At 42.7% G+C, this 22,510-nt stretch overlaps 1 protein-coding gene across 2 annotated transcripts in view; it reads right to left on the minus strand.

Moving 5' to 3' along the window:
- The window catches only part of LOC140734964 (protein kinase C-binding protein NELL2-like), a 320,968-nt gene that overhangs the window by 170,884 nt on the left and 127,574 nt on the right, over positions 1 to 22,510 (minus strand). For both annotated transcript variants that reach the window (XM_073059717.1, XM_073059716.1), the window contains exon 13: positions 20,217 to 20,342. In XM_073059717.1, the coding sequence (XP_072915818.1) occupies positions 20,217 to 20,342 (126 nt within the window). The remainder of the gene's footprint in view (positions 1 to 20,216; positions 20,343 to 22,510) is intronic.

The raw sequence follows: 22,510 nt of genomic DNA on the forward strand, positions 1-22,510 counted from the left end.
GTATTTGAGCTATGCCTAGCCACACAGTCATGTGTATATAGAGCTTAGTATCTTTTGTTCTGAGATTCTTCAAGTTCAATTTCAACTTTAATTATCATTCAACTGGACAGCCAAGTGAAACAGCGTTCCTCCAGGGCCAAGGTGAACACACATTACCAACAGCATACAACACATACCACAAACAGCACATTTGGCTATGATTTCAGAAAAATATACAGTCACAAAGTAAAAATAACTATATAGCCCAAGTCCCTGAGCGGCATGACTGTAGACCTGGTCCAGCTTGTTCTTCCACCAAGCGAATATTGGAGGGCAGCACTGATGGGAGAGGCCAGGTCCCAAACCAATACTAATTGGGCTCATTCATACAAACATCTTGACATCTTCTCTGAGTTGTCCACTAAGGATCTTCTATGCTTAAACAAGATCAACCCTCATTATTATTCTGAACTGTAAATGGGTGTAGTGTAATCTCTGTAGCCACTTGTGATTGGATAATTATGCCATACCAGAAATCAGCCTAATGAATCTCTTTTGGACTAACTACAGTTCCAGTATATACCAACTGAAACAAAAACTGGAGAAGAATGTTACCATTAATATTTTGATCATCTATTTTCACCAATATAACTAATAAATGGGGGGATGGTATTCTGCTGCTAAAATTACTAGCTTGTTTTCTTCCCCCCCCCCCCCCCCCGTGTGGTACCAGATGAAGGACCTAGTGCCAGTTCTTCAACGTGGCTCAGCACCAAGTAGGAGATGTATGGAAGGGCAACAAGTTGCACTCAGAGAAATTGCTAAGGGCACAAAATAGTTAGGAAACTAAGTTGTGAAGAGGATGAAAGGAAATGGCAAAGGACAGAGTTTGGTTAAGTAAAATGTCAGTATTTCTTAGAGGAGCACTATAAAACAAAAGAACATAAAAACATGAGAAAATAGGAGAAGATTAGACCACTCACCCATTCAAGCCCACCCCCTCCATAAAGATCTGGTAATTGGAGTACAATAAAGCTACAAAGAAGGCAAGACAGGGGCTATGTTTCATTAAAGACACTCGCAAATTTCTACAGATGTACAATGGAGAGCATTCTAACTGGCTGCATCACCAGCTAGTATAATTTAACTGTTTATTTACTGTATATACTTACTGTAATTCAGTTTTATTCTCTATTATTATGGAATGCACTGTACTGCTGCTGCAAAGACAACAAATTTCATGACATATGCCAGTGATAGTAAACCTGATTCCAATTCTGACATGGGCAAATGTATAATTGCTTACTTTGACATGGAAAGCAAAAGGGAAACATTGTCTGAATGGACAGGGGTTGCAGAGCTCTGATATGTAGAGGGATTTGGGTGATCTAATGCATGATGTGCAAAGGGCTAGTTTGCATGAAAAGCAGTAAAGCTAGCAGCATTTATCGAGGGGCTGAGTGGTCTCCTCCTGCCCCTCATTTATGCAGTTGTAAACTGCTGTGACAGACATCGAGTCAGAGCCAGATTCAATCACCATCACAGCTCTTGGTGTGACTGGGGCTTCTGAATGCTTGTGAACAAGTCCAAAATGTACAAACATTCAGTGACACTCAAAGCACATAAGAATATTTAAAATTTGTCGAAGTATTGGTATATTGAAATGATTGAACCCAATGTTTGGACGATGATTAAACCACTGGGTCAGATTGAAAAGGTTAGGGTGTTGGGGCCCAAGGTGAGGAATGGGCCGGTTCAGCTCAGTGCTCCTCGATGTTCGATCAGCTCTGCGCTGAACTCAGGATCTGTGGATGGACTCTTGTTCATGGGCTGCCGTTCTGAATTTTATTTACTTGCTTTTATTCTCTGCATGATTTGTATTCTTCCCTCAGTACATTGGTGTTTGACTGTCTTTTTTTTTAAACGGGTTCTTTTGGATTTCTTTCAACACACACAAAATGCTGGTGGAACGCAACAGGCCAGGCAGCATCTATAGGGAGAAGCACTGTCGATGTTTCGGGCCGAGACCCTTCGTCAGGACTAACTGAAAGGAGAGATACTAAGAGATTTGAAAATAGTGGCGGGAGGGGGAAATGCGAAATGATAGGAGAAGACCCGAGGGGGATGGGATGAAGCTAAGAGCTGGAAAGGTGATTGGCGAAAGTGATACAGAGCTGGAGAAGGGAAAGGATCATGGGACGGGAGGCCTCAGGAGTAAGAAAGGGGGAGGAGAGCACCAGAGAGAGATGGAGAACAGGCAGAGTGACGGGCAGAGAGAGAGAAAAAACAACTAAATATGTCAGGGATGGGGTAAGAAGGGGAGGAGGGGCATTAACAGAAATTAAAGAAGTCAACGTTTATGCCATCAGGTTGGAGGCTACCCAGCCGGTATATAAGGTGTTGTTCCTCCAACCTGAGTTTGGATTCTTTTTGACAGTAGAGGAGGCCATGGATAGACATATCAGAATGGGAATGGGACGTGGAATTAAAATGTGTGGCCACTGGGAGATCCTGTTTTCTCTGGCGGACCGAGCGTAGGTGTTCAGCGAAACGGTCTCCCCGTCTGCGTCGGGTCTCACCAATATATAAAAGGCCACACTGGGAGCACCGGACGCAGTATACCACACCAGCCGACTCACAGGTGAAGTGTCGCCTCACCTGGAAGGACTGTCTGGGGCCCTGAATGGTGGTGAGGGAGGAAGTGTAAGGGCAGGTGTAGCACTTGTTCCGTTTACAAGGATAAGTTCCAGGAGGGAGATCGGTGGGAAGGGATGGGGGGGACGAGTGGACAAGGGAGTCGTGTAGGGAGCGATCCCTGCGGAAAGCAGAAAGAGGTGGGGAGGGAAAGGTGTGCTTGGTAGTGGGATCCCGTTGGAGGTGGCGGAAGTTACGGAGAATTATACGTTGGACCTGGAGGCTGGTGGGGTGGTAGGTGAGGACAAGGGGACCCTATCCCAAGTGGGGTGGCGGGCGGGTGGGGTGAGGGCAGCTGTGTGGGAAATGGGAGAGATTCGTTTGAGAGCAGATTTGATGGTAGAAGAAGGGAAGCCCCTTTGTTTAAAAAAGGAAGACATCTCCTTCATCCTGGAATGAAAAGCCTCATCCTGAGAGCAGATGCGGTGGAGACGGAGGAATTGTGAGAAGGGGATAGCATTTTTGCAAGAGACAGGGTGGGAAGAGGAATAGTCCAGGTAGCTGTGAGAGTCTGTAGGCTTATAGTAGATATCAGTAGATAAGCCGTCTCCGGAGATGGAGACAGAAAGATCAAGAAAGGGGAGGGAGGTGTCGGAAATGGACCAGGTAAATTTGAGGGCAGGGTGAAAGTTGGAGGCAAAGTTAGTGAAGTCAACGAGCTCAGCACGCGTGCAAGAGGCAGCACCAATGCAGTCGTCGATGTAGTGAAGGAAAAGAGGGGGACGGATACCCGTATAGACTTGGAACATAGACTGTTCCACAAAGCCAACAAAAAGGCAGGCATAACTGGAACCCATGTGGGTGCCCATGGCTACACCCTTGGTTTGGAGGAAGTGGGCGGAGCCAAGGGAGAAATTATTGAGAGTAAGAACTAATTCCGCTAGACGGAGGAGAGTGGTGGTAGAGGGGAATTGGTTAGGTCTGGAATCCAAAAAGAAGCGAAGAGCTTTGAGACCATCCGGGTGGGGGATGGAGGTATATAGGGACTGGACGTCCATGGTGAAAATAAGGCCGTGTGGGCCAGGGAACTTAAAATCATTGAAAAAATTCAAAGCATGAGAAGTGTCACGAAAATAGGTGGGAAGAGATTGAACAGGGGGGATAAGACAGTGTCAAGGTATGCAGAAATGAGTTCGGTGGGGCAGGAGCAAGCTGAGACAATAGGGTCTACCTGGACAGGCAGGTTTGTGGATCTTGGGTAGGAGGTAGAAACGGGAAGTGCAGGGTGTGGGAACTATGAGGTTTGTGGCAGTGGATGGGAGATCCCCAGAGCTGATAAGGTTGGTGATGGTATAGGAGACGATGGCCTAGTGCTCCTTAGTGGGGTCATGATCAAGGGGTAAATAAGAGGAGGTATCAGAGAGTTGTCGCTGTGACTCAGCCAGGTAGAGGTCAGTACGCCAGACAACAACAGCTCCCCCCTTATGAGCAGGTTTTATAGTGAGGTTGGGATTGGTGTGAAGGGAGCGGAGAGCAGAGCGTTCGGAAGGAGTGAGGTTGGAATTGGAACAGGGTGTGGTGAAGTCAAGACGGTTGATGTCCCGTCGGCAATTAGCAATAAAGAGATCCAGAGCAGGCAGAAGACCAGAGCGGGGTGTCCATGAAGAGGAGGAGGGTTGAAGATGGGAGAAGGGGTCATCGGTGGGGGTAGGAGAGTCCTTATCAAAGAAGTAAGCTCAGAGACGGAGACGGCGGAAGAAGAGTTCAGCGTCATGGCGTACGCGGAACTCGCTGAGGTGTGGGCGAAGGGGGACAAAGCTGAGGCCCTTACTGAGGACAGAGCGCTCTGCCTCAGAGAGTCGAAGGTCGGAGGGAATGGTAAAGAGCCGATGGGATCAGAGGGGGGAGGGAGGCTGGTAGTGTCAGTGGAGAGGGAAGGGTTGGGGTGAGAGGAAGATGGAGCCTCTGAGGGCCCAGGAGCTGACGATGGGATCTGAGGGAGAGGGGATTGCAGAGTGGTGGTGGGGGAAGGGGATTTCTTTGTTTTGTGGCTGCCTGTAAGGAGATGAATCTCAACATTGTATAATGTATACATACTCCAATAATAAATGTATTTTGAACTTTGAAATTATTGAAAATATTAAAAAGCATTAACAATTAAAATGTTTAATCATTGAAAATCCATTAAACTCATTGAAATTGTTAAATAAATACTAAAATCATAGTAACTCAGTTGCCCCTCAGTTACTTCTATTCATTTGAATTTCAATGCCCTACTTGTGTCCTGATTAACCAGGGGCAGGACTGTGGGAAGCGTTTTTTAAGTATATTAAGGGTAAAAGAAAGTCGAGGGTAGATACAGGACCAATAGAAAATGACGCTGGAGATATTGTAATGAGAGACGTAGAGATGGCAGAGGAGATGAATGTGTATTTTGGATCAGTCTTCACAGTGGAAAACGTCTGCAGTATACCAGATATTCAAGAGTGTCAGAGAAGTGAGGTTTGTGCAGTGAAAATTATGACTGAAAAGGTGCTCAGGAAGCTTAATGGTCTGAGGGTGGATAAATCTACTGGATCTGATGGAATGCACCCTCAGGCTCTGAAGGAAGTAGCTGGAGAGATTGCGGAGGCATTAACGATGATCTTTCAAGAATCGGTAGTTTCTGGCATTGTACCAGATGCAAATGTTACTCCACTATTTAAGAAGGGTGGGAGGCAGCAGAAAGGAAACTATAGACCTGTAAGCCTGACATCAGTGGTTGGGAAGTTGTTAGAATCGATTGTTAGGGATGAGATTATGGCCTGCCTGGAGGCACATGACAAGATAGGTCAAAGCCAGCATGGTTTCCTGAAAGGAAGATCCTGCCTTACAAACCTACTGCAATTCTTCGAGGAAATAACAAGCAGGGTAGACAAAGGAGAAGTAGTAGATGTGGTGTACTGGGATTTTCATAAAGCCTTTGACAAGGTGCCGCACATAGGCTGCTTAGGGAGATAAGAGCCCATGGAATTACAGGGAAGTTACTAGCATGGGTGGAGCATTGGCTGATCGGCAGAGAGTTGAAATAAAGAGATCCTATTCTGGCTGGTTGCCAGTTACCAGTGGGACCGCTGCTTTTTATGATCTATGTCAATGATTTGGACTATGGGGTTAATGGATTTGCGGTTAAATTTGCTGAATTGTTGAGGAAACAGAGAGCCTGCAGAGAGACTTGGATAGTTTAGGGGAATGGGCAAAGAAGTGGCAAATGAAATACAATGTTGGAAAGTGTGTGGTCATGCACTTCGGTGGAAGCAATAAACAGGCAGACCATTATTTAGGTGGGGAGAGAATTCAAAATGCAGAGATGCAAAGGGACTTGGGAGTCTTTGTGCAGGATACCTTAAGGTTAACCTCCAGGTTGAGTTGGTGGTGAAGAAGGCAAATGCAATGTTAGCATTCATTTCTAGAGGAATAGAAAGTAAAAGCAGGGATGTGATGTTCAGACTCTATAAAATACTCATGAGACCACACTTGGAGTATTGTGTGCAGTTTTGGGCTCCTTATTTTAGAAAGGATATACTGACATTGGAGAGGGTTCAGAGCAGATTCACAAGAATGAATCCAGGAATGAAAGGGTTACTGTATGGGGAACGTCTGCTAGCTCTTGGGCTGTATTCCCTGGAGTTCAGGAGAATGAGGGGGTATCTCACAGAAACATTCCGAATAGAAACATAGAAAATAGGTGCAGGAGTAGGCCATTCGGCCCTTCAAGCCTGCACCGCCATTCAGTATGATCATGGCTGATCATCCAACTCAGAACCCTGTACCTGCTTTCTCTCCATACCCCCAATCCCTTTAGCCACAAGGACCATATCTAACTTCCTCTTAAATATAGCCAATGAACTGGCCTCAACTGTTTCCTGTGGCAGAGAATTCCACAGATTCACCACTCTCTGTGTGAAGAAGTTTTTCCTCATCTCGGTCCTAAAAGGCTTCCCCTTTATCCTTAACCTGTTTAATGTTTAAAGGCCTGAACAGATTAGATATGGCAAAGTTATTCCCCATGGTAGGGGATTCTAGGACAAGAGGGCACGACTTCAGGATTGAAGGATGTTCTTTTAGAACTGAGATGCAGAGAAATTACTTTAGTCAGAGGGTGGTAAATCTGTGGAATTTGTTGCCATGAGCAGCTGTGGAGGCCAAGTCATTGGGTGCATTTAAGGCAGAGATAGATAGGCTCTTGATTAGCCAGGGTATCAAAGGATATGGGTGAAAGTAGGGGAGTGGAGATGACTGGAAGAATTGGATCAACCCATGATTGAATGGCAGAGCAGACTCAATGGGCTGAAAGGCCTACTTCTGCTCCTAAATCTTTTGGTCTTATAGTCTTATTTCTCCGCCTGAGAACTTTGAAATCTGGAGAGACCATGCTACTCCTTTGAACATCATGAGGGGTTTACTGGAGGGCCACCAGCTTAGGCAGCAGAGTAATGGGCAGGCAGAAGATGTTATTGGCAATTTGGATCCAAACCAGTGACGGAAACCTAAACCTCTGTGGGGAAATGTGGATAAGTCTCTGCATCAGGGCTTGCTTCACTGTGAAATATCTGTCCCAATACAGCTTGAGCGAAATATTTATTTTGTTCTGACCTTTAAATGACATTTAATAATTTACCCAGAATGGTAGGACATTTGCAAAGCAGTCTGTCTTTGGCAAACTGCATTATTACGTAATTAGAGATAGGATGAAGGTAAATGCCAAGCATGTTAGAATTTCATGTACAAAAACCAAATAATTTCTTGTGATGATAGAAATTATGAACAGTGAATTGCAAAAGAGGAGACATAAATTGCATCCAAAATGATAGAAATAGGTAAAATTACATTTTATTGCAATACTTCAAACAATATACCTTATTTCCGTTTGTATCAGTGGCATCTTTCTTTGATGAAGATTATTTTTTCAACACTGCCATGGTTGCACATTATTGTGAATGACATTGCGAGAGTGGGTACTGCAGGTAATGACATATTAATTCTCAACAAATGCCAATGAAATGGTTAATTCACCATGCTCCTTTACATCTAATAATAGCTTTATGATTAAAGATTAATATTAAATATTAGTTTTAATTTATCACAGGGCCCTCTTGCTTGTGTGAGTGAGAGTTTCCTGTGATGTTTTCCATTAGTTTTGGGACATTTCAAATAGAATTTACAAATGGAGTTGGAGAAATTCTCAAAAATATCAGCAGGCAAAAACTTCTGCAGGCAGACAATTACACCCACTGGTTATCCATATTTAGTAACACGGATGAGGAAAGGATTCTTCCATTAGTAGAAATATCTTGTCACCTTCCTGTCCTATTCACGAAGCATTTTCTATGTTTCAGTTCTACATTTTCCCATAATGCGCTCCAATTACCAGATCTTTATGGAGAGTGTGGGCTTGGAGGGCCTGAGTAGTCTAATTATCTCCTATTTTCTTATGTTCTTATGTTTTATATTGTCCTCTTAAGAACCAATTATATTTTACTTACTTAACCAATCTACATCCCTTGCTGTTTCCTTTCAACCCCTTCATAATTTCTGGTAAGATGGCAATGCACTCAGATGCAGTGGCTTCTACGGGGCCACCAAAGGTATTATTGTCTTACTTAAACACATTTTCTAACAATCTCAGGACCCTGCTGGACGTGAAGAACTTAAAGTACTGCAGGTCTGCCCCATCGGTGAGTTGCTCGTTGATGGAGACACAAGCAGCTGAACTTGGTGCTGACCGTGATGTTGCCTGCAACACAAAGGCATTGGTACGTGAAGGTGTGCAATCTAACAGTGAGTGATCATCCTAGTTGCCCGGGGGAGGCTTTGAACTCTATGTACCTTGTGCTGTGTGTGACGGTTGGCACTGTGTGTTGCACCTTGGCTCCAGAGTGCCGCTGTTTCATTTGCTTTTATTCAGGCATGTTCATGTATGGTTGAATGACAATTAAACTTGATCTTGAACTTATTTTCCTAGCTATATTGTGTCATTAAGTTCCTTCTGTAATATGGATCAGGATCTTGTCTGGTTTTGATGGGGTGGGTGGGGGGGTGTTACTGCATAGGATCAAAGTAAGCTGCAGGGAGTTGTAAACCTAGTCATCTCCATCCTAGGCACTAGCCTCTGTAGCATCCAGGACATCTTCAAGGACTGATGCCTCAAAAATGCGGCTCTCATCACCCAGGTCATACCTTGTTCTCATTGCTACCATCAGGGAGGAGGTACAGAAGCCTGAAGGCACACACTCAGTGATGCCCCGCTGGCATCCGATTTCTGAATGGACACTGAACTCATGAATACTACCTCACTACTATTTTTATTTCTAGTTTTGCACTACTTAATTTAACAATTTAATGAATATACTTACTGTAAATTCACAGTATTGCTTCTCTATTATTATGTATTGCGATGTACTGCTGCTGCAAGGGAAACAAACTTCATGGAATATGCTGCTGATATTGAACCTGATTCTGGAACTGTCTGTGAGAGTTTGCACATCCTTCCATCCCCTGGACCTCCTGCTTTTTCCATTTGCTCTGTTTTCCAACCACAGCCCAAAGATATGTGGTTGATGGGTTAATTGACTGCAGTAAATTATCCTTTGTCTGTAGGGGAGTGGTAGAATCTGAGAAAAGCTGATGAACAGGCAGGCAGCAAGAGACGACAGATGCAAGAAATTATCTGTAAAATGTGTAGCTTGGGTGCTCAACCCAATTACAGATGCAGTTTGTCTTTTGCAGGCAGCACTTGTGGCCTGAAAGATTTTTGTTTTTCTTTCTACAGCTGCTGCCTGACAATAAAAGTTCAAAGCTCAAAGTAAATTTATTATCAAAGTACATATCTGTCACCATATACAACTCTGAGCTAGGTTTTCTTGCGGGCATTCGTAGTAAATACAAGAAACACAATAGAATCAATGAAAGACTGCACCCAGCAAGATGGATAATTGACAATAAACTGTGGAAATACAAAACAAAAGATAAATAAAGTTTATGTATAGATAGATATTGAGAACATGAGATGAAGAGTCCTTGAAAGTGAGACGATTGGTTGTGGGAAGATTTCAATGATGGAATGAGTGATGTTGAGCCTGATGACTGATGGGTAATACTAAATATATCCAACATTTTCTGCTTTCACATTATGAGCAAGATCTAGTGCATTTTTGGTGCGGTTCCCCTCCACTAACTGATAAAAGTAGCACTGGAAATTCATCATAAACCACCCCGCACTAACTGTACACTTAGTGAAGCCTGAATAATGATCTACAAGCTCCTCACAGGATCTTCAGTGAAAATTTGATAATAAGAGAAAGAGGGAAAGAAAGAGCAAGTGTTGTGAAGTTCTTATTTTCTCAAAGATCTTTCGTGATTGGAAGCTAAAGAGTCTGAAGTTGGGTGCCAGCATCATTAACGAAAGTAATTACGAAGAATAATGAGGAGATTGCCCTTTTAAACATGCTGGTAGTGCTTTAGATTTAAGGAATTGATCAAATGACAACAGAGAAATGCTACAATACAGCCACTACGGAATACAGATACAGCACCACAACTGCTGAATTACCTTAATATGCTATAAGCATTTCCCTTGCAATTAAAACCACTGGTAATGAATATTAATCAATGCCATTTGCCAGATATGTTGTTGATGGCTTATTAGGATAAATCGGACTGCCATCAAGGATCAGGACACTTTTCCTCTCTATTTTCTTGAGCCGTTTACTTCATATTTCATGATGTTGAATTGCTGGCCAGAGACTTCCTGAAATGTCTCGATTTGCTGTATTTTGTTCACAACTCCATAACTCACTCACATCTCTGGAGTGCAACTGAACGGTTGAAAGTACTGATTGAGAAACGATAGATGGTTGGGGAAAGAAATGAGAAAGACAGAACTGGGGCAATAATAAACCAACTAAACTGATAAATAGGTTTATTACTGTCACATGTACTGAGATTGGTTCCTTTCGGTTGTTATTGCCGGGAGGGATAATGGGGATAAGCTCCCACTACCTGTCAAATGTTCCCAATGCTGTGCATCTCAAATAGCCTCTGACAACCAAGTCCAGCTTCTGGCCTTCATGAGTGGCTTAGCTACTAACTCTGGCGGAAAAGTTTCTACTGACAGGAGAAGGGCAAAGGTGGGGCACCTTAAAACTTTGGGTCGATGCGCTCATCAGCTGTGGTTGGCAGCTCATTCTCGGAGAAGGAAAATTCTGATCTCAAACCTCTGCCACCTTGTGGCTATACCCACTCGGAGAAGGTTTCGGGAATAAACCTGGAGGGACAATTCCAGAGTGGGAGTCCCTAAGGTAATCCTACATTTAGTTCAACACTGACTGACAACTTCTGCAATGTTGCTGGTGCCTACTGTGGAAATCGAAGGCCCAGCGTCTCAGAGTCCACTGTGGAAATCGAAGGCCCAGAGTCTCAGAGTCCACTGTGGAAATCGAAGGCCCAGCGTCTGAGAGTCCACTGTGGAAATCGAAGGCCCAGCGTCTGAGAGTCCACTGTGGAAATCGAAGGCCCAGCGTCTGAGAGTCCACTGTGGAAATCGAAGGCCCAGCGTCTGAGAGTCCACTGTGGAAATCGAAGGCCCAGCGTCTGAGAGTCCACTGTGGAAATCGAAGGCCCAGCGTCTGAGAGTCCACTGTGGAAATCGAAGGCCCAGTGTCTGAGAGTCCACTGTGGAAATTGAAGGCCCAGTGTCTGAGAGTACACTGTGGAAATCGAAGGCCCAGTGTCTGTGAGTCCACTGTGCAAATCTGTTGTAATGTGAGTATTATTAAAAGTAAGTTAATACTAATCGGGAAGCTATTGGTAGCAAGAGGCGGGATTCCAGGGTTGGCGGGGTCTTTACTTCCGCTCTTTCTACTCCTAGTATACGTTGTATATAGTCCCTCCACCCATGCCGTATGAGGTACCTGGAAGCCTCTGTATTGTAAATATCATTTGCCGTCCCAGATAAAGATGCTCTCTTGACCATCAAGTTGTCGAGTGGTCTTTTTGTAAAGTAGAAGTTACCACAAAATCGAAGGCCCAGTGTCTGTGCGTCCACTGTGGAAATCGAAGGCCCAGTGTCTATTAGTCCACTGTGGAAATCGAAGGCCTAATGTCTGTGATTCCAAGTCCACTGGAGGCCCAGAGACAGCCTATTCTGGGGTTAGAGGACTGACTGTGTATATATGTTGGAGTTATGCAGCTTGTTTTGCTGTTGTTGTGTTCTATGATCATTGTGGATATACTGTGTTGGTGCTAGAATGAGTGCCAACATTTGCGAGCTGCCCCCCACAACATCCCTAGGTGTGTTGGTTTTTAACGCAAATGACACATTTGACTGCATGTTTCAATGTATGTGATCAATAAAGGAATCTGAATCCGGGTTCCCTAGTATGTTTTATAAATAATCTTTTGCATGCTGAATTTCATGCTTCTCAAATGGGAATTCCAATCGCTTTCCTGAATGTGAAAATCTCTGTATCACAATTGCATTTATTGACTGAAATTTCTTACTCATGAAGCAGTAACAAATTACAGCAGCAGGTGGTAAATGTAGTAATCGTTAGATATGTTGCCAATGAAAATTCAGTATAGCCACAAGCAAACAAGCATATTATAGGTATATGGACAGGAAAGGAATGGAGGGTTATGGGCTGAGTGCAGGTCGGTGGGACTAGGTGAGAGTAAGCTTTCGGCACGGACTAGAAGGGCCGAGATGGCCTGTTTCCGTGCTGTAATTGTTATATGGTTATATAATGATATATGGGGAACAAATATGATGAAAGCTTGAACTGAGAACATCGCTCTAGGTATTTAATTATTGTGTATTTAATATTTCAGTAATATTTGTGTAATCTTGTAACTATTTTGTTGATTAAGCATTCTTGTTTATTTCAAAAACTCATTACAGGTACATTGATATGATGCAAAACTGGACTGAGAAGATGGAATTCAACCCAGATAAGTGTGAGGTGGTTCATTTTGGTAAGTCAAATATGATGGCAGAATACAGTATTAAATGTAAGACTCTTGGCAGTGTGGAGGATCAGAGGGATCTTGGAGTCTGAGTCCATAGGACACTCAAAGCAGCTGCGCAGGTTGACTCTGTGGTTAAGAAGGCATATGGTACAGTGGCCTTCATCAACCGTGGGATTGAGTTTAAGAGCCGAGAGGTAATGTTGCAGCTATATAGGACCCTGGTCAGACCCCTCTTGGAGTACTGTGCTCAGTTCTGGTCACCTCACTACAGGAAGGATGTGGAAGCCATAGAAAGGGTGCAGAGGAGATTTTCAAGGATGTTGCCTAGATTGGGGAGCATGCCTTATGAGAATAGATTGAGTGAACTTGGCCTTTTCTCCTCGGAGCGATGTAAGATGAGAGGTCATCTGATAGAGGTGTATAAGATGATGAGAGGCATTGATCGTGTGGATAGTCAGAGGCTTTTTCCCAGGGCTGAAATGGCTAACAAGAGAGGTGCTTTAAGGTGCTTGGAAGTAGGTACAGAAGAGATGTCAGGGGTAAGTTTTTTGTTTTGTTTTTTTACACACAGAGAGTGGTGAGTGCGTGGAATGGGCTGCCAGCGATGGTGGTGGAGGCGGATATGATAGGGTCTTTTAAGAAACTCTTGGATAGATACGTGGAGCTTAGAAAAATAGTGGGTTATGGGTAACCTTCGGTAATTTCTAAAGTAAGGACATGTTTGGCACAGCATTGTGGGCCAAAGGGCCTGTATTGTGCTGTTAGTTTTCTATATTCTAGGTTATCTGTATAAACATGTGAACTGCACGTGTTATCATGCTACCACATGATACATACGCACCTTGCTTAAAGTCATCTCAAAGTTAGACCTGCACTCCTGTGTCTTCCTTTGAATTAGTTTAATGTTTTAAAGTTAAAAAACATAACAGATTTATGTTTGAATTTCCACTCTATATTGATCATGGGCTGTTACTACTTTGACAAATGTGCCATACAGTCATGTTTAAATGTAGCAAAAAGATGATCAGAAAACATAGAATTAACAAGTTGATTAAACCTAATGGAGTATTGATGAAATTAAATCCCATCTACATTTTCCTTCAGAAGCATGCCCTTCATTTTCACAACCTGGGGTTTAAATCCATGGGGCTTCAGAGAACCTTCAGTGTGAGCTAAAGAGATACCCTAACATGCCCGGCTACATCTTGTGTGAGTGTGTTTCAATCATCCTCCCGATTTGTTTGCTGGACTGATTACAATAGAACAGGCAAAAGTTTGCTGTTTCCAAGATGATTCCAATTAACATTGGCACACCTCATGGATGTGTGCTTAGCCCACTGTTCTACTCTCTCTACACCCATGCCTGTGTGGCTAGGCATAGCTCAAACGCCATCTGTAAGCATGCTGAAGGCACAACTATTGGCAGAATTACAGATGGTGATGAAAGAGCATATAGGAGCGAGGTATGTCAGCTAGTTGAGTAGTGTCACAGCAACAACCTTGCACTTAACATCAGTAAGATCAAAGAACGAATTGTGAAGGGCAAGTCTAGGAAACACACACCAGTCCTCAGAGGAATCAGAAGTGGAAAGAGTGAGCAGTTTCATGTTTCTGGGTATCAATATCTCTGAGGATCTATTCTAGGACCAACATATTGATGCAGCTACAAGGAATACAAGAGAGGAGCTATGTATATTTTGTGGGGAATTTGAGATTTGGTATGTCACCAAAGACACACAAAAATTTCTGCAGATGTACCATGGAGAGCATTTTAACTGGTTGCATCTCCCAGGTCATGCTCTGTTCTCATTGCTACCATCAGGAAGGAGGTACAGGAGCCTGAAGGCACACACGCAGTGATTCAGGAAAAGCTTCTTCCCCTCCACCATCAGATTTCTCAATGGACATTGAACCCATGAACACTAACTCACTACTTTATTTTTAATTTTTACACAACTTGTTTAGTTGAACTATTTAATATATACATTTACAGTAATTTGGTTTTTTCTCTGTTATTGTTCAAAGGTTCAATTTAATGTGGGAGAAATGTATACAATATACATCCTGAGATGCTTTTTCTTCGCAAACATCCATGAAAACAGAAGTGCCCCAAAGAATAAACAACAGTTAAACATGAGAACCCCAAAGTCCCCCCCCCCAACTCTCCCCTCCCGCTCAGAAGCAGCAGCAAGCAACGATCTCCACTCCCTCACCATCAAAAGAAAGATGTATCGGTACCATCACAATTGTGTATTACATTGTAGTGCCGCCACCATGACAACAAAATATGTCGGTGATATTAAACCTGATTCTGATTGTAATTGCGTCCAGCACAGGAGAAACAGTAATAACTTTACAGGAATCATTAACACTGTGCAGATAGACAACCCACAGAAAGAGGTCCAGCCCAACATGTTTCTGCAATCATAGACAATAGGTGCAGAAGTAGACCATTCGGCCCTTCGAGCCTGCACCGCCATTTTGAGATCATGGCAGATCAATCTACTATCAATACCCAGTTCCTGCTTTGTCCCCATATCCCTTGATTCCCCTATCCATAAGATACCTATCTAGCTCCTTCTTGAAAGCATCCAGAGAATTGGCCTCCACTGCCTTCTGAGGCAGTGCATTCCACACCCCCACAACTCTCTGGGAGAAGAAGTTTTTCCTTAACTCTGTCCTAAATGACCTACCCCTTATTCTCAAACCATGCCCTCTGGTACTGGACTCTCCCAGCATCTGGAACATATTTCCTGCCTCTATCTTGTCCAATCCCTTAATAATCTTATATGTTGCAATCAGATCCCCTCTCAATCTCCTTAATTCCAGCATGTACAAGCCCAGTCTCTCTAACCTCTCTGCGTAAGACAGTCCAGACATCCCAGAAATTAACCTTGTGAATCTATGCTGCACTTCCTCTACAGCCAGGATGTCCTTCCTTAACCCTGGAGACCAAAACTGTACACAATACTCCAGGTGTGGTCTCACCAGGGCCCTGTACAAATGCAAGAGGATTTCCTTGCTCTTGTACTCAATTCCCTTTGTAATAAAGGCCAACATTCCATTAGCCTTCTTCACTGCCTGCTGCACTTGTTCATTCACCTTCAGTGACTGATGAACAAGGACTCCTAGATCCCTTTGTATTTCTCCCTTACCTAACTTTACACTGTTCAGATAATAATCTGCCTTCCTGTTCTTACTCCCAAAGTGGATAACCTCACACTTATTCACATTATACGTCATCTGCCAAGTATCTGCCCACTCACCCAGCCTATCCAAGTCACCCTGAATTCTCCTAACATCCTCATCACATGTCACACTGCCACCCAGCTTAGTATCATCAGCAAACTTGCTGATGTTATTCTCAATGCCTTCATCTAAATCGTTGACGTAAATTGTAAACAGCTATGGTCCCAATACCAAGCCCTGTGGCACCCCAGAAGTCACCACCTGCCATACCAAGAAACACCCATTCACCGCTACCCTTTGCTTTCTATCTGCCAACCAGTTTTCTATCCATGTCAATGTCTTCCCCCCAATGCCATGAGCTTTGATTTTACTCACCAATCTCCTATGTGGGACCTTATCAAATGCCTTCTGAAAATCAAGGTACACTACATCCACTGGATCTCCCTTGTCTAACTTCCTGGTTACATCCCCAAAAAACTCCAATATATTAGTCAAGCATGATTTACCCTTGGTAAATCCATGCTGGCTCGGCCCAATCCTATCACTGCTATCCAGATATGCCACTATTTCATCTTTAATAATGGACTCTAGCATCTTCCCCACTACTGATGTTAGGCTGACAGGTCAATTGTTTTCTCCCTCCCTCCTTTCTTAAAAAGTGGGATAATATTAGCCATTCTCCAATCCTCAGGAACTGATCCTGAATCTAAGGAACATTGGAAAATGATTACCAATGCATCCGCAATTTCCAGAGCCACCTCCTTTAGGGTGCAGACCATCTGGACCTGGGGATTTGTCAGCCTTCAGTCCCATCAGTCTACTCATCACCGTTTCCTTCCTAATGTCAGTCTGTTTCATTTCCTCTGTTACCCTATGTCCTTGGCCCATCCATACATCTGGGAGATTGCTTGTGTCCTCCCTAGTGAAGACAGATCTAAAGTACTTATTAAATTCTTCTGCCATTTCTGTTTCCCATAACAATTTCACCCAATTCATTCTTCAAGGGCCCAACATTGTTCTTAACTATCTTCTTTCTCTTCACATACCTAAAAAAGCTTTTGCTATCCTCCTTTATATTCCTGGCTAGCTTGCGTTCGTACCTCATTTTTTCTCCCCGTATTGCCTTTTTAGTTAAGTTCTGTTGTTCCTTAAAAATTTCCCAATCATCTGTCCTCCCACTCACCTTAGCTCTGTCATACTTCCTTTTTTTTCATGCTATGCAATCTCTGACTTCCTTTGTCAACCACTGTGGCCCCTTTCCTCCCTTTGAATCCTTCCTTCTCCGGGGGATGAACTGATTTTGCACCTTGTGCATTATTCCCAAGAATACCTGCCATTGCTGTTCCACTGTCTTTTCTGCTATGATATCCATCCAGTTAACTTTGGCCAGCTCCTCCCTCATGGCTCCATAGTTTCCCCTGTTCAACTGCAACACTGACACCTCTGAGCTGCCCTTATCCTTCTCAAATTGCAGATAAAAACTTATCATATTATGATCACTACCTTCTAATGGCTCCTTTACTTCAAGATCGCTTATCAAATCCTGTTCATTACATAACACTAAATCCAGAATAGCCTTGTCCCTGGTCGGCTCTCGTACAAGCTGTTCCAAGAATGCATCCCTTAGGCACTCTACAAACTCCCTATCCTGTAGTCCAGCACCAACCTGATTCTCCCAGTTCACCTGCAAGTTGAAATCCCCCATAACTACTGCAACATTACCTTTGCCACATGCCAATGTTAACTAAATGTTAACTCATGATGCCAATGTGACACATTGCTTGCATGTGATCTGCCTCATTCTATTCCATATGTCTATTTATGTCTCTGTCTAAATGCCTCTTCAAGTTTGCTATTGTAGAGATGCACTTCCACCCTGGTTGGTGGGGCGGAAGTATGTTTTTACCAAAGGAGGTGTAAACTCCGAGAGGACCTCAACCTTGTAGGGTTTGGAGGCTTGTGTGCCTCAATGATGCGGAGAGCTGTGTTGGCTGGAGCCAGAGCTTTATGCTTTGGGCCTTGGTAGGATCACCCATGCCAAACAGGTCAAAGGTAGAGACCAGACTAACAGTGGTCCACCAGTTCTCCAAGTTTGGGGGTTCAGCTCAGGGCCAAAACAAAATTGTTACAGAAATAGCATTGAAGAATTCTATGTGCAATGTTATCCTGAGTCTTCACCTGGGACCTGCATGACTGACAGGAGTGAAAACCAAGAGGAAGTTACTGACATGGTGAAGGTAGCTCTGAACACCATTGGAGTTGGAGGACTTCCATTGTTTCCACATATGCCAGTGGCACAATGGGCAGTAACGCTCAAAGGAGGTATAAGGTGCTCCTTCTCTCCGCTAGCCTACAGGTCACCCTTGGGCAAAGTGTAGCTCCTATGCAGTCCCCCGATCTGGGTTACATGAAACCAAAGAAGCAGGTGGTGGATGGCCGTATGAGCAGCTGATACATAATCACAAGTCCTGGTTATGCAATCACTGACCCCAGGCAGAGAATCTCTGAAGAGTATTGATAATGGCTGGGCTCACCCGGCTTGTAAAGACACTGCCCAGAAGAAGGCAATGGCAAACCAGTTCTGTTGAAAAATGGAACCACAATCGTTTATGTCATACAGCGCAGTACATAATGATGATGGTGATTGTATCTTTCTACCACCTCCCCTGGCAGCAAGTTCCAATTAAATACTTTAAATGAACATTGAACCCTGGTACTTCATTAATGTTCTGTAAAACATTTTCTAGCAGAATACCATAAGTTGTTATGGAATTTATGCTCAATTAATATTTTAGTAATGCATTCCTCCTGATATCATACTCATTTTTCTCACTAATTCTATAAAATATTGTTCTTGTTTGTTCTTTTACATTCATATGAAGATCTTTGTTTGCCTTCAGGGCACCCTGTATTCTATCAGAGAGGAAATAAATTCAACATGTATTGGCTTCTTGTAACCAAATACTAAGCAGAACATTTACACTGTCATATAGCCCTCAGCCACCTTCCTCACACAGAGGAGAATGTAGTAAGGACTATTTTCTCCTTTATCTATGTGGCCTCAGTGAGGATAATTTCTTTATTGCTTCCCAACAGATTTCTAACAATATCAATAATAATTTCCATAAGACATCAAAACAGCGAGCTTTTGGTTTCCCCTCTCCCTCCAGAGTGAGAGAGCGCCTGACTGAGACGTTGAAGTGTTGGGATGGACAGTAGTTTTTGATGGACTCTAGATCATGGTTTCTTTGGGGGCTCTGCTATTGCTTATGTGGTGGGTGGTGGGGGTTGATGCTTGTTGCTGGAGTGGGTGGGGGATGGTTGATGTTGTTCTTGCAGCAAGTGGGGAGAAGGGTTGATGCTTTTCTGCTGCTTGTGCATGGGAGGGGAGGGGCTTTGGGGGTTCTAATGTTCTTCTGTCATTCATTCTTTGAGGTTTTTTCACTCAGTTTCATGGATGTCTTTGAAAAGTAAGAATTTCAGGTTGTATACTACGTTTGTATATATGTTCTCTGATATTAAATTAGACCACTGAACCATTGAGCACAATAGAGCTATTGAGTCAGCTCCACCATTTGAACATGGCTGATTTATTTTTAGTCTCAACCTTATTATTTTTCCACCCTTTCCCAGATCGTCCAACCATTCTGTAACCACTCATTCCGTCCAGATTTAATGAAGATTGTGTGGTTTGTTGTACATAATCGATAACTTGATAATAAAGTCACAATCATCGGAAACGCTGAAAGTCTGTGTACATGATGCCAGCATATGCACCAATGTACTTAAAGTTCAAAGTTCAAAGTATATTTATATATTTATTATCAAAGTCCACATATGTCACCATATACAACCCTGAGTTTCATTTTTTGTGGACATTCTCAATAACTCCATAGAATTTGTTTTTCTCTCACTGCACATTGAAGGTCTTTCTCATGGGTTCTTTTGGGTTTCTTTCTTTAAGTGGCTGCCTGTAAGGACACGAATCTCAAGGTTGTATAATATATACGTACTTTGATAATAAATACACTTTGAGCTTTGAATAATAACCATAACAGAACCAATGAAAGATCACGCCAACTTGGGCATGGCCTGGTTCAGTATTTCACATTGGTTTTCCAGCTGATACAAACAACTGGAAGTAATATTGTTGGACTGAATGTCAGCTTCTTCATCTACGAACCATCAGTTTATTACATCATAGTACCAGTATAAACTTTACCAGGGTTCCCAACCTTTTTAATACCATGGACCACATCCATTAAGCAAGGCGTCCATGGACCCCAGTTTGGGAATCCCTGGAAGGGTTAAAAATTTTCAGCTGTTTATATTGTGATACATAGTGGCAAAACCTGCTTAAAATACATTTTATAAAATTAGATTATTGTATTCACTAAACACATTTGTACCTGTACAGGAGTAGTCATCAACTTTAATGTAACCCGTTCTGCAGATACAGGTGTAGGATCCCAGACTGTTCACACAAATAGTATTCTCTCGGCAATAGTGTTTATCCTGAGCACATTCATCAATATCTGTGAATGGAAGCAAATTAACAGCAGAGTTAATACAACTACAGTACACTTAATCAATCACATGACATAATCAGAAAGCAAAATCCTGCAGACATTGGAAATCTGAAATGAAAATAGAAAATGGTGGAAGTGGTCAGTAGATGTGGAGTGAGAAAGAGATACACAATCTCAGGTCATCCAATAAAAAAATTAACTTTCTTTCTCCATATATGCTACCTGACCTGCTGAATGTTTCCAGCATTTCCTTTGTTTTATAGAAAACATTATTGATTCTACTTCAGCCAACTGATTAACAAGAGGTCAGATTTTGCTGGTGAATGCTCTCAAATCTTAAACTTATGCACATGAATGGTCACGCACAGAAATTCCAAATTCGAACATGTCATATTTCTGCTGCAGGTTTTAAAGTGTTTTTCTATGAGGTATCTGATGACAGAGGTCTATCTTACCAAGATAACCCTGCATGTATAATGGAAATTAACTTGCTGAGGCTATAGGGAATAAAAAATCATGGGAAAGGTAATTTCTTTCTTTAAATTTGTGTTTTAAATGCCTTTTCATTAATTTAAAATTATTTTATTTTTAATAGCTTTTGTATTTTTCATTAAAACTCACGACAGCACGACCATCAGGCAAGGCAGGTGTATGGAAGCCTTCGACAACTCTCGGGAATTTTGAAGGTTGGATTTTTTTTAGTGCATCGTTCAAGGCTGTTTGGACACTTGAAGCCTCATCGCATGACTCTAGTATGCTTTCAAATCAGCTAGATGAGCTCTGCACATCAGCTCAGGAGAGGGATGTCTTGTAAATGACAGCAAACTCTACGGCATTATACACATCCAAAAAATACTCCTGTTGCATGTTAACACATTAACACCATTTCACTCATTTTCCATCTTTTTCCTTAATAGGGAAGTCCACTAAAATCTAAATAGGTGCACAAAATGGAGTAACACATTAGATTTGACCTTGTCTATTACACTCATAGTCATAACAGGCCCTTTGGTCTCACTTGTCAATGCTGAGCAAGGTGCCTTCCTAAGCTGGTCATTGTCACATGCCATGTCATATGACACAGGTGAAATCATGGTCTTCCATCATGACTATGATTGTTTGTGGCAATTTTTTCTATAGAAGTCATTTGCCATTGCCTTCTTCAGGGCAGTGCCTTTACAAGATGGGTGACCCCAGCCATTATCGATACTCTTCCCAGACCGTCTGTCTGGCATCTATAGCATCTGACTATGCACCAGCTGCTTATATGACCATCCACAACCTGCTCCCATGGCTTCATGAGACCCTAATGTTTGAAATTATCTGTATGAATAGCTTAATGAAGTTTTTCACTGTAGCTTAGTACATTTGAAAATAGTAAACCAATTGCAATTTCTATTTCTATTTCCAGAGAGGAATGCAATTGCGACATGTCAAAATCACATCGGACTCCTCTTTAACTGTGTACTTCTGAGTCATGTTATCACCAGTGGCAATATTTCTGCATCAAAATGCAAATTAGGTCCCCTTGTTCTGAAAAGAGACCTTCATGGGGAACATCAAGACTTTTTTTTTAAATGGTACTCATCCCTTGGCTGCTCCCAGGTCATGGCTGGGAAACACTTCCATTACTTATTTTCTCTACCAATTGTCCAGTAACACAAAATTTAACTAATATGTTCGATCGCACGCTACAATGCATGGAAAGCATACAAATGGTGTTCAGTAGGAACCAATACCTTGGACTTCAGAACGGCTGACTACTGTTACAGCCAGGGGCGTATCTACGGAAAATAGTGCCTAGGGCAAGCACTGAAATTGCTCCCCTGTCCAAACGTCTGACACCCATCTTTTAGATAACTTTGCCATAATATCAGCTCAAAAATACAAGTCAAGCTCATTAATCTTTTAATTAACAAATTATGGCACTACATGAAAATTATAACTGCACCTTCCTTGCTCTCTAATGATACTGTTCAATTTGAATGAAGGTCCTCCATCTCTGCCGGTGTTCAGGCCCTCCTTCATTAGGTCAGTAGCTTTTCTTGGTTTTCACTACTTTCAGTTATGCAAGTCCCATTCAGATGTAGAATGATTCTTCATTGCTGTTGGCCCTGAGCTGAACCCCTGAACCTGGAGGACCAGTGGACAACCCTTAATCTGTCCTCTACCCT

This window comes from Hemitrygon akajei, chromosome 10 (genome assembly GCF_048418815.1).
Source record: "Hemitrygon akajei chromosome 10, sHemAka1.3, whole genome shotgun sequence".
In the NCBI taxonomy this organism is placed as follows: domain Eukaryota; kingdom Metazoa; phylum Chordata; class Chondrichthyes; order Myliobatiformes; family Dasyatidae; genus Hemitrygon; species Hemitrygon akajei.